The 13,137-nt window shown below is 44.4% G+C and overlaps 1 protein-coding gene across 2 annotated transcripts in view; it reads right to left on the bottom strand.

Moving 5' to 3' along the window:
* amph (amphiphysin) overlaps nucleotides 1–13,137 on the bottom strand; it is a 170,774-nt gene that overhangs the window by 11,209 nt on the left and 146,428 nt on the right. For both annotated transcript variants that reach the window (XM_052023139.1, XM_052023138.1), the window contains 3 exons: nucleotides 9,921–10,031; nucleotides 8,254–8,313; nucleotides 6,194–6,253 (listed from right to left, as the gene is read on the bottom strand). In XM_052023139.1, coding sequence (XP_051879099.1) covers nucleotides 6,194–6,253; nucleotides 8,254–8,313; nucleotides 9,921–10,031 — 231 coding nt within the window. The remainder of the gene's footprint in view (nucleotides 1–6,193; nucleotides 6,254–8,253; nucleotides 8,314–9,920; nucleotides 10,032–13,137) is intronic.

Genomic DNA, 13,137 nt, shown 5'->3' on the forward strand with positions numbered 1-13,137 from the left:
GAGAGAGAGAGAGAGAGAGAGAGAGAAGGGAGAGAGACACCAGCCTGCTAGTGTTCTCTATCGATGGATGAGAAACAATAACTGTGTCTGCCACTGAAATCCACGTATGGAAGTTGGAAGTAATCCAGTGGAGTTCACTTTGTTGCTGACCTGTAGAAGGAAACAGGTATTTGTGTGTGGACGACCACGATTCGGATGCTTTTCGGGGTGAGGAAGTCACTACCGAGTAAACACTGGAGTGTCGTTTGGGTTCCATGGTGGAACATTTGGATTTCGTATTTACTCTCTCTATGTTTTTCTACATCTACACTTATCTTCTGACAACGGTGGTTGTTGAAGAAGCCCTTACTCATGTTTCACCTTATGGCTAGCGGAACTGAACTTTAAAAAACATTCCTGAACGTGGAGTTTGGGACTTTGTCACACACACACACACGAAGAGTTTAGTTTTTGGGGTTAACGTTCAAGGTTTAACGTTTTTGAATTCTAACATACTAACATTTTTACTTTTATTTTATGTATTATCATAAGTAGTGATTAATAAAATAGTTTTTAACACTGAATCATGCTCAGTGTGTTTCTTTTGTTGCTGGTTCGTGACAGCAGTGGTAGCACGGTTAAACATTTAGATCCATTTCATTGCCCCAAATGGAGGTTCCTTTCCACTCTGATCTGTTCTCATCCCCAAAGTGATGCTAATTCGCTCCTCTCTTCTCCCTGCTGCCACACTTCCTTCTGCTCCCTGAACTATCCCATCCCTTCCACCTCCCCGTTCCTACTCCGCCTCCTGTCCTCTCCCTGCTCCCTTCAAGCAGCTGGTAGCATGGAGGACACAGGTTTTAGTCCACAGGCTGGATGCATGTACTGCCACAGCAGGCACTGCTCTGGTGAGGAGGTGCTACCTTTGGGCTGCTCAGACACATGGGCAGGCTCTTGCTTCCTACACCAGCAGTCACTCCCGACAACCACTGCTCACTCGTACATCTGTTGAATGCTCATCAACCAGTCTCTCTACCTAGAAACTAGGACAGTATAGCACAAGAACAGGCCCTTCGGCCCACGATGTCTGTGCCAACCATGATGCCAAAGTAAACTAAACCTATCTGCATGCACTCGATCCATTCCTTGCATGTTCATGTGCCTGTCTAAATGCCTATTAAACGCCACCGTTGCGTCTGCGTTCCACGCACCTACCACTCTCTGTGTAAAAAACCTACCCTGCACATCTTCTTTAAACTTCCCCTTTCTTACCTTATTTGACATTTCTACCCTGGGAAAAAGACACTAAATACTTACCCTATCTAAATCTCTCATACCTTTATAAACCTTTAAAAAATTTAAAGTTTTATTTACAGCGTGGTAACAGGCCCTTCCAGCCCAACGAGTCCGCGCCGCCCATTTTAAACCCCAAATTAACCTACCCGTACGTCTTTAGAACGTGGGAAGAAACCACCAGAGCCCCTGGAGGAAACCCACGCAGACACGGGAGAATGCACAAACTCCTTACAGACAGCGACGGGAATCAAACCCCGATCGCTGGCGCTGTAATAGCGTCGCGCTAACTGCTACGTTACCATGCTGCCCCTCTGTTAGATCTCCACCCAGCCTCTGATGCTTCAGAGAAAACAATTCAAGTTGTCCAACCTCTCCTTATAGCTGATACCCTCTAATCCAGGGAATAGCCTGGTGAAGCTCTTCTGCACCCTCTCCAAAGCCTCCACATCCTTTCTGCAATGGGGCAACTAGAACTGTACACAATACTTCAAGTTCGGACTAACCAAAGTTTGATACAGCTGTAACATGACTTCCTGACTCTTATACTCAGCGCTCTGTCCGATGAAGGCAAGGACGCCATATGCTTTCCTTATCACCCTATCTACGTGTGTTGCCACTGTCAGGGAGCTGTTGACTAGGAATCCAAGATCCCTCTGTACATCAATGATCCTAAGGGTCCTGCCATTAACTGTTTACTTTCCCCTTACATTTGACCTCCCAAAGTGCAACACCTTAAACTTGCCTGGATTAAACTCCATTTGCCACTTCTCCGCCCATATCAGCAGCTGATCGACATCCTGCTGTATCCTTTGACCACCTTCACTATTCACAACTCCACCAATTTCCGTGTCATCCGCAAACTTACTAATCATCCCATCTTCATTTCCATCCAAGTCACTTCTATACGTCAGCCCTGATCCCTGCAGAACACCACTGGTCACAGTCAGAGAGACAGCCCTCCACCACTACCCTCTGTCTTCTATGGCCAAGCCAATTTTAAATCCAGTCCAAATCACCACGGATCCCATGCATCTTCATCTCTGGATCAACCTACCGTGAGGACTTTGTCAAATGACTTACTAAAGTGCACGTGGATGACATCCACTGCCCTACCCTCATCAATCACCTTCAACACTTTCTCAACAGACTCAGTCGAGTTTGTAAGACGTGACCTGCTCCACACAAAGCCATGCTGACTGTCCCAAATAAGTCCAGGCTTTTCCAAATGTGTGTAAATCCTATCGCTATGAATTGTCTCCAATAGCTTCCTTAACACTGATTGTGAGGCTCACTGCAGCTTATAATTTCCTAGATTATTCCTATTGCCTTTCTTAAACCAAGGGAAAACACTGGCTAGTCTCCAGTCCTCTGGGACCTCATCTGTGGCTAGAGAGGATACAAAGATCTTTGTCGAGGCCCCAGCAATCTCCTCTCTTTCTGATCTCAATAACCTGGGATAGATCTGTGACTTATCCACCTCAATGTTCTTCAGTAGATCCAACACCACCTCTTTCTTGATCTTAATGTGCCCTAGATTATTAGCATTCTCCTCATCGATCTCACTATCATCCATATCCTTCTCCTTGGTTAATACTGATGCAAAGTACTGGTTTAGTAACTTGCCACCTCCTCTGGCTCTAGGCATAAATTCCCTCCTTTATCCTTGAATGGTTCCACTCTCTCCCTAGCTACCCTCTTGGTTTGTACAAAATGCATTTGGATTTTCCTTAATCCTACTCACCAAGCACATTTCCTGGCACTTTGTCGCTCTTCTGCTTGAGCTCTTTCCTGTTTTCTTTACATTCCTGAAGGGCCCTGTCTGATTTCAGCTTCCTAAACCTTACGCAAGCTTCCTTCTCTACTGGAAGATGTGTTTGGCTGGTGCCACTGTACGTCATTCCGGGGATATTTCCAGAAAAGCAGGATGTATGTTTACTCCCCCATAGGTTGGTTGATTGAGAAGGGAGGCTTTTAGACATCTGTAATTTGTGCTTTTATAGCAAACCATCCTTTGTAATTCTGGCTGGTGGCCGTGTGTTTGGATAACATTTAAGAGTTTTTATGTGAAGTAAATTTGTTGGCAAACAGGCAGAGAATTGTGCCTTTTGTCTGAATTGCTACAAAATTCACATTCCTAATTTCATGCTACCACTCATTGTAAAACATTGAATGATCAGTGTGAAAGTGATCATTAACACTGAAAAAAACTAATGGAGCATGTCACAGGATTGCAAGATCACTATTCCCTGATGAGGAACTAGACTAAGCAAGGTCAGGTATGGAAGAACTGAATGAGTAAGTGAGTGAGCTTCTCGATCATTCACCCAGGGAACGCCTACAGCATCCACAATGGATGCTGCATCCCTGTAGAGCGAGGTGTGAAAATGGAGAGGGGCTTTGCTTGATCTACTGTTACATTGAGGTGTTTAGGCAAGGTTGTTCTGGTTGTTGTAGATTTAGGGTCTGGTGGGGTGTTGGAGAATAGAATCACTTTTGTAACTGTCAGTACCTCACCAGTTTAGGAATAAAGCTGTAACAAAGAGAGTACACAATACGCAATGAATACACAAGCTTTTATCGAAGCTTGCAGCATGATCTTGACCAGCTAGGAAAATGGGCTGAAAAGTGGTTGATGCAATTTAATGCAGACAGGTGTGAGGTGATGCGCTTTGGGAGGACCAACCAGGGTAAGACCTACACAGTGAATGGTAGGGCTCTGAGGTGTGCGGTAGAACAAAGGGACCTGAGAATACAGGTTCATAGTTCCTTGAAAGTGGCGTCACAGGTAGATAGGGTCGTAAAGAGAGCTTTTGGCACATTGGCCTTCATAAATCAGTGCATTGAGTACAGGATTGGGATGTTATGTTGAAGTTGTATAAGATGTTGGTGAGGCTGAATTTAGAGTATTGTGTGCAGATCTAGTCACCTACCTACGGGAAAGATATCAATAAGCTTTAAAGAGTGCAGAGAAAATTTACAAGGATGTTGCTGGGACTTGAGGACCTGAGTTAAAGGGAAAGGTTGAATAGGTTAGGACTTTATACCCTGGAGAATGAGGGGAGATCTTATAGAGGTACACGAAATTATAAAGGATATAGATAGGGTGAATGCATGCAGGCTTTCCCCCCTCAGGTTGGGTGTGATTAGAATTACAGGTCATAGGTTTAGGGTGAAAGGTGAAATATTTAAGGGGAATCTGAGGGGAAACTCCTTCACTCAGAGGGTGGTGCGAGTGTGGAACAAGCTGCCAGCGGAAGTGGTAGATAGGGGTTCAATTGTAACATTTAAGGGAAGTTTGGATAGGTGCACAGATGGGAGGGGTTTGGAGGGATATGGACCGGGTGCAGGTGGACGGGACGAGGCAGAAGATCAGGTCAGCATGGACTAGATGGGCCAAAGGGCCTGTTTCTGTGCTGCAGTGCTCCATGACTCCAATGTGGTAATTCTCTCACGTAGCTACATAACCCCAATGTCATTGTTTATCAAAGGCATTTTGAAGACCCAGCAATGAAACTTCGTTGATCTCACATTTGTTCCTACCTCAGTCTTGCCAATGACAGCTAAAGTTTTGTGGAATCCCATCAGTTTTCACCCCATGTAAACAGCAGGATGAAGTGGAATTAAAGCAAACATGTTAAAGTAAATATAATTCTAGAGGCTCTTCTCTTTTTAATGGAAGGATCTAATGGCATTAAATAGCAATCAAGGAGATCAAGGATATGGAAAATCTAGTGAGATTGAGGAGATTTGGTAGGTCACCAAAGACTCCTGCAAGTTTTTATATGGTGGAGAGCCTTCTGACTGGTTCCATCACCTCCTGGTACGGAGGCTCCAATGAGCAGGATCTAGAGAGGCTGCAGAGGGTTGTAGACTCAGCCAGCTCCATCGCAGGCACAACCCTCCCCGCCATCGAGGACATCTTCAAGAAACGGTGCCTCATGAAGGTGGCATCTATCACTAAGGACACTCATCACCCAGGACATGCCCTCTTCACTTTACTACCATCAGGGAGGAGGTACAGGAGCCTGAAGACCCACACTCAGTGATTCAGGAACAGCTTCTTCCCCTCCGCCATCAGATTTCTGAACAGTCCATAAACCCGTGAACCTTCGTTATTCCTCTTTTGCGCTATTTATTTATTTTTGTAACTTATGGTAATGTTGATGTCTTTATGTCTTGCACTGTACTGCTGCTGCAAAATAACAAATTTTATGACATACGTCAGTGATAATAAACCTGACTCTGATTCTAGTGCAGATCTTAGGAACGATAAATAACGAAACACTGGAAATGGTGACTTGGGCGTAGTACCGTGCCTGAAATTTCAGGTGTAAGTTGATGTCCATTCGGAACAATAGTGAATGGAGAAAGTTCTCTGCCCTGTTACATGCAGGTAAGTGGGAATGGTAGGGGATTGTGAAGCTGTGCTCAAAAAGCTGTGCAGTTTCCATAGATATAAAAGGAAAATTGGTGAACAGCACTGTTTTGCTGCATGGTTTGGAAGTACTTTTCCAGGAAATCTGGCTCTTTGGGCTAGAAACCTTTCTAATGAACACATTAGGGACACGTGGAGAGTGGAGCCTTGCCTGCTGACTATTTACTTCAGGAACTCAGACCAAGAGGAAGCTATCTCTGGAAATCAGTGGACCCCACTGGAATTTCCTTCTTGCCTCATGGTTTGAAAGACAGAACACTGGTGTCCAGGTTGCACTGAGAAAACGCAGGGAGCAGCCTCTGGTGATCACAAGGCATTAAACAATGCACAACTGCAGCTTGCGTGGCTCCTGGACAGCGGGATACATTTCAGGCTGTACACAATGGATAGGGATGAGGGCTGATGACAGATAGTTAACTGTAATAAACAGATGATGTGACAACGTGTTAAATTTAGCCTTGGCCTGGGGTGACATTTACATACCTCAGTGCTTTCAGTTGCAGCATTTACAGCTGGTTTCTGCACCTCGGGGTCTTTAATTTCCTTTATGGGGAATAAAACAGGGGATTTATTGAACCTAATCAGAGAATTGTAGAATCCCATGTTACGGAACAGGCTAATCTTTCAGCTGGTCTGCTGTGGCGCTTTTCTCCACTAATCCATTCCCACTCTCTCTCTCCCTGCCGTTTCATTATGATTCATTCTTTTCAAGTAACTATCCGATTCCCTGTTAAAAAAAAACATGATGGACCTTGCTTCAGAAATGATTTTTGGCAGTGTAAAAACATTCTTACTCATCTTCCTTCCAATTGTTTTGTTGATGATCTTAAATCTGCACTTTCTTGTCATCATCCCACAGTAAAGCAGAAATGATCAATCACTGTTTGTTTGACCCTTGTGCTCCACTACAGCTTGTCGCCGCAAACTATCGCAGTGTGAAATAAAGTATTAAATGATTTGAAATATTCACAAAGGAACACCAAAGAATGAGGCTGTGAGAACCTGTCATGTGGAACAACATGGGTCACTGTTGTATGTGCCCTTTCCAAAGCGTTACTGGGTTTAACAAACATTAGATTGTGAATTAAAGGATCTTTCTAACCGAGTGAAATATAGATCAAATGCAAAGCATTCATCAAATAGGGCTTAACTGCCTCTTACTCCTTCATTCATAGCTTAAGCGTTTGCTCCCTCGAACACTAGTGAAATATTGCTGCAATATGTAATATGCACATCAGGCTCTACCACAACTTGTCGAAGTATCCTTGGCAAAACCTGCAACCCCACCACCTAAAAGGACAAAGGACACAGGCACATGGGAGGGTCACCGCCTTTCAGCTATTCTTCAAGTCATCCTGACATGGAAAGATGTTGCAGGACCTTCATCATTACTGCGTTACTGGGCAGAAGAATTTAAAAGTACTTGGGAGAAGCGGATTTCTAATTTATTATACAGAGTCATGCTGTTGTACAGCACAGACCTTTAGCCCTTGTCCAGAACTTTTGTCTCACTGTATAATTTGTGACTTTAATAGCCAAAATAGTTGAATCAAATGAGCAAACAATCAGACTGTGCTCCAATTAGATTAAATACTTTGACTAGTTCAGGTCAACATGAAATGAAAGATGAGACGATAGTCATTACCAGGCACTGGAGACAGTGTCTAGGAGAGGCACAAGGCTAAGTGATGGGATCAGGGGTTTGGGTTGGCAGGAAAACCTTACCCTTATCAGCCCTGGTAGGAGAGGGTATGCTAAGGGTTTAATGACATGGTTGCAGATACAGAAAAAGTTAGCTAAGAAATTTACTTATAATTAAGTGTGAGAACAGAACTAGGGATATGAGCTCAGTCCATTGAAAGGAAAGGCTGGGGCTGATATTGAGAAAGACTTCTTTCCGCAGAATCAGTATTGGAGCGAAAGAGCAGGGAATCATTCAATAACAGTTCGGTGTTACATTGGATGGAAACTGGGATGTCTCCAGAGAGAGTGATTAAAATAGATCAAGTGATGGGATTCACGGAATCTTACATCACAAAAGGATGCCGCTTGGTTCATTGTGCCTGGGTGGATCATCTGGTGAAGCAGCTGCTAAATGGCCCTCTGCCCTGCTAACTCACCAATGGACACGGGCTCAGGTTAAAAGGTAGAGGGAAGACAAATTCAAAAATTTAAATATGGAAAGCCAATAGTTTTTACATTTTCACAGAGCAGTCATTCAATTTGTCTACAAACACAAACACGTATTAAATTGTGTAATTAGACTTCAGAATGAGAACGGTTCAAACAGACATAACTTTCTTTCTTAAGTGCCACATTATCTATATACTAGTTTAGCATTACAGCACAGATTAGCTATCAACTACACCCAACTATCCACATGGCAGGAACAACACAGTCCTTTATTAAGCATTTCTGACGTAGATGGAACTGATCCATTTATGGAGAACTAATTAAAGGGAAGAGACTTGATGAGTGACATTTAACTGTAATAAGCAGAAGATCTGGATTTGTGCTCTCTTGGTGAAGCATTGTTTACGTACCTCGATGCCCTCGGTCTCAGCACTTACAGCTGGCTCCTGGACTTCAAGCTCCTTAACCTCCTTAATGGGGAATAAAACATGGGATTTATTTCATTTGAATGTAATCTGGTCACATATTTTAAATCCAGTGGTGTAAGATGTCAGAACATGATGTGGTTTGAAACATTCAAACAAGGGTCATTGGTCTGATGGTATTCAAACAATGAGTACTTACCTGCAGAGCACAGGCTAAGACACTAACACTGACATCAGCTATATTCCTAATCTGGTACATGGTGCTGTTGTAAGGGGAGGACACTTGGAAACCGTAATAAGTAACAAGGCAAAGTCAATATGCCAGTGACTTGGAGCAACTGCTCATAAGGCCATGGGGCAGTGGGCAATACTCACAGAGACAGTGTGTTTGTAGCAATAGGATACTGGGGTATGGCCCTCTATAATTGGAAGTGTTTACTTCCTGACCTCTGCTTCCATGCAGAGGATATGGTCCAAACCTGTGACACTCCAGAAGTCTAACCTCAGACATGCATCTGTGAGAAAGTCTATCACACAAAGCAGTCTCTTCTCCAGAAGGAAGCAAGGGAAGACTATTCCCCACTATCCCCCATTGTGCCACTCTGTCCATCAGGCACTGACGGAGATCATCCACATACCCTCTAGTAACACCATGAAATGCAAATGTTCACCCGTTAGATAAGCAGGAATGAAATCATCTCACTTTTGGATGTGTACTTGTCTGTGACTGAATGTTTTAGGTGCTTGTGAGCCAGCTCCTATACTCACACTGATGAATTTCTTATCCCAGCAGCAGAGCTACAAACCTAGTGTTTCTTTATGGGAGAGGGGGATTTTACAATCATGTCAAGGAATAGGGATTTGTGCATTCTTGCTAAGCTCCTAGCACTGCTTCTGAGCAAGTACCAGGGAAAAGACATCCTGACACAAACATGCTCAACAAAGGGGCTAACTAGCCCTGCAGCCTTTGATTTTGATACATATATTTGCTGATTTAAGTTGATTCAGTATGTACTCTCAGATATGTACATATGCAGACATAACCTCAATCGTGGCAAACGCAAAAACATAAATATTTTGCGCAGAGATGTAGATGTACACATTTGCACATGCACGCTGATCTAGACACAGACATTTTAACCATACAGGCACTCATGCAGGCAGCCACACATAGTGAAGGTGTGGAACATGTAGTGAAAGCACAATACACATAGAAAACTGACTACAGTGCAGCACGTGGCTTGGTTGTACTCAAGTCACAAGTCAATATGCCAGTGACTTGGAGCAGCTGCTCATAAGGCCATGGGGCAGTGGGCAATACTCACAGAGACAGTGAGTAACAACAAGCCCATCGCTGTAGTTCGTACATTCATTTCTAGCCTTTTCAATGACAGGTTCGTTGTTGCCATTGCAGTCAGCGAATGAATATTCAGGTTTAGCTCAGTTTCAATGAAAATGGGTTGCAGGTGAGGGGTAGGGCTAAAGCATCACAGGCAACATCGTAATCAGGACAGGAGAATGGCATACTCACAGGATGGGTCAGGAACCCATCTCTGCTGTTGAGCAGTAACAAGGGTGATGACTGTGGTGATGGAATGAATGAAGCACTTACTGCTTAAGAACTGACTCTGCAGTCAAACAGTGGGACTCACCACAACCTCCTCCGTGACTACACTGGGCACAGCAGAGGGAGCGTCCTGGGGTGGCTCAGTGCCGGCTGCTGGGGCTTTGGGCTCCTCGATGACAGTGGGTTCAGCATTGATCTTTCGAGAGTGGGGATAGGTGGCTGCGTTAGTGCTTAGAGGACATGCAATAAAAAAATTCCACAACACACCTTGAAATGGAAAGGAAGGTCACATTCTGTAATCTAATGCGTTGAATTCTATTACAACTTAGCAGTGCCAGTAATTTATGTTTTTTTTATCAAAATGTCTAAGATTTCTATTCAGTGAGCATGGACTTTGAATTATTCAGTCCCGACTAACCAGTATCCTATTTTACCGGATCAATGAGTGTAAATAAAGGAGCCATTGACCAGTGCTAAGCTTGCATCAAGCATACCATCTTCTGTGATGCTAACAGGCAACTAAACAGCTTTGAACTGCACGTTCAGTAAGAAAGATTATGGAAATGCTGAATAATTTGCCCTAAATACTCCTCATCGGAAGGCTAGCATTTTCAACACTGAAGCAAATCAACTTACTTTCTAAAAGAGACCCATAACAACTGTTAGCTTGCAGGTTACTTTTGAAATAATAAGTATTCCTTTGGTTCCAAGGCAAATGGTTTCTTTTAGTTGTATTTCCAGGCTAACAGTGAATTACTCTCACTATGGGAGGCGTAGCCGGAGATAAGATGTCAATTATCTCCTCAAGCTTTTGGAGAACACTTGAACTAGAAAGTGATGCTGGGAACCACAGAACAAAGATCACAGTGAAGGAAAGCCACATGGTCAACAGTTGGTCGGTAAATGTGAGAAGGTACAGTTGAGCCACACAGAGCTGACCCTGGGCACAGAACAAGCACATAAGAATATCTTGGGATCTACTACCATGCAAGAGGGACAGTTTGATCACCAATAGCCTGTCCAGGTCCAACCACATAGACGCCACGGCCAAGAAAGCTCACCAGCACCTCTGCTTCCTCAGGAGGTTAAAGAAATTTGGCGCGTCCCTTTTGACCTTCACCAATTTTTATCGATGCACCATAGAAAGCATCCTATCTGGATGCATCACGGCTTGGGACGGCAACTGCTCTGCCTAGGACCACAAGAAACTGCGGAGAGTTGTGGACACAGCTCAGCACATCACAGAAACCAGCCTCCCCTCCATGGTCTCTGTCTACACTTCTCACTGCCTCGGTAAAGCAGCCAGCACTGTCAAAGACGCCGCCCACCCCGGATATTCTCTCTTCTCCCCTCTCCCATGGGGCAGAGGATACAAACGCCTGAAAGCACGTACCGCCAGGCTCAAGGACAGCTTCTATCCTGCTGTTATTAGACTATTGAACAGCTCCCTGGTACGATAAGATGGACTCTTGAGCTCACAATCTACCTTGTTATGACCTTGCACCTTATTGTCTACCCGCACCGCACTTTCTGTGCAACTGTTGTAGTGGCTAGCTACCCACTACGAAATGAAGACACAGCGTCGCTGGTTCGAAATCAGAAGTCGAATGAACGACTGGGGCGCAGCGCACCTTTACTATCTCAAAACTTCCCGCGCTACAGTTCCCGTGCTGACGTCACGCGCGGGTCACCTGACCTTCCCGCGCGCGGGCTTTCCTAGCCCGACGATGGGGAAGAAGGAGGGCCCCGCGCCATCTTGGATCGGGGCCTCCGACGACATTCGCGATGTCGGGAGCCGGTTCGATGCTGGTGCGGCGAGTCACTACAGTGTGACACTTTATTCTGTATTCTGTTATTGTTTTACCTTGTACTACCTCAATGCACTGTGTAATGAATTGATCTGTATGAACAAGTTTTTCACTGTACCTTGGTACCAGTGACAATAATAAACCAATTCCAATTCCAAGAACCGTACAAACAGGCACTCCTTACAATTAACAAACTTTATGGCTGATAAGAAAACATATGCTCTTGTTTATCCCATCCTGGATATCAAATGTAATAGGCCAGGGCCACATCAATGTTGAACATTTACCACAATTAATATCCAGGATGGGATAAACAAGAGCATATGTTTTCTTATCAGCCAGAAAGTTAAGAGGAATGGGAAAGACGAAAGTAAACAGATACGTCTTGTCTATAACTTGAGTGAATAACAGCTTGAATGATTGATTTCAGAATCATGAGAGTCCTGGACGGGGGTGAGAACGGAGAAAGACTTAAGAAGATTGGAACGAAAATTGTACAAAAGGGCTGTCTGAGGCATCGGAAGTGACAGTCCAGGAACAACCATCACAAGAAGGTGGGCCCTGAGTTCAGTACTCAGAGAAGACTACTTAGTATTGGTATTGGTTTATTATTGTCACTTGTACCGAGGTACAGTGAAAAACTTGCATACTGTTCGTACAGATCAATTCATTACACAGTGCACTGAGGTAGTACAGGGTAACAACAGTAACAGAATACAGAGTGAAGTGTCACAGCCACAGAGAAGTGCATTGCAGGTAGACAATAAGGTGCAAGGTCAAGGTAGATTGTGAGGTCAAGAGTCCATCTCATCGTATAAGGGAACCGTTCAATAGTCTTATCACAGTGGGATAGAAGCTGTCCTTAAGCCTGGTGGTACGTGCCCTCAGGCTCCTGTATCTTCTGCCTGATGGGAGAGGAGAGAAGAGAGAATGACCCGGGTGGGTGGGGTCTTTGATTATGCTGGCTGCTTCACCAGGGCAGCGAGAGGTATAGACAGCATCCATAGAGGGGAGGCTGGTGTCCGTGATGCGCTGGGCTGTGTCCACACCTCTCTGCAGTTTCTTGCGGTCCCGGGCAGAGCAGTTGCCATACCAAGCCATACCAACCCACTGCTTTTTGGAGTGAATGTGGCCAATTTTATCTTACTTGGGTAGTATTGAAATCCAAGCCATTAGTCTTGTGATTTAATATAAGAAGTGATAAATTGGAACGTCATGCATGGTTAAGTAACTGGAGCGTTAGTAAAGATGAAGTTGTACTAAACCTTGGGTCAGAGTCTTTTGTTCAACACATCAGATAAGATAAGATATCTTTATTCGTCACATGTACATCGAAACACACAGTGAAATGCACTTTTGTGTAGATTGTTCTGGGGGCAGCCCTCAAGTGTCGCCATGCTTCTGGTGCCAACATAGCATGCCCACAACTTCCTAACTCGTATGCCTTTGGAATGTGGGAGGAAACCGGAGCACCTGGAGGAAACCCACGCAGAC

The sequence above is a fragment of the Pristis pectinata genome, chromosome 9, assembly GCF_009764475.1.
Source record: "Pristis pectinata isolate sPriPec2 chromosome 9, sPriPec2.1.pri, whole genome shotgun sequence".
NCBI lineage: Eukaryota > Metazoa > Chordata > Chondrichthyes > Rhinopristiformes > Pristidae > Pristis > Pristis pectinata.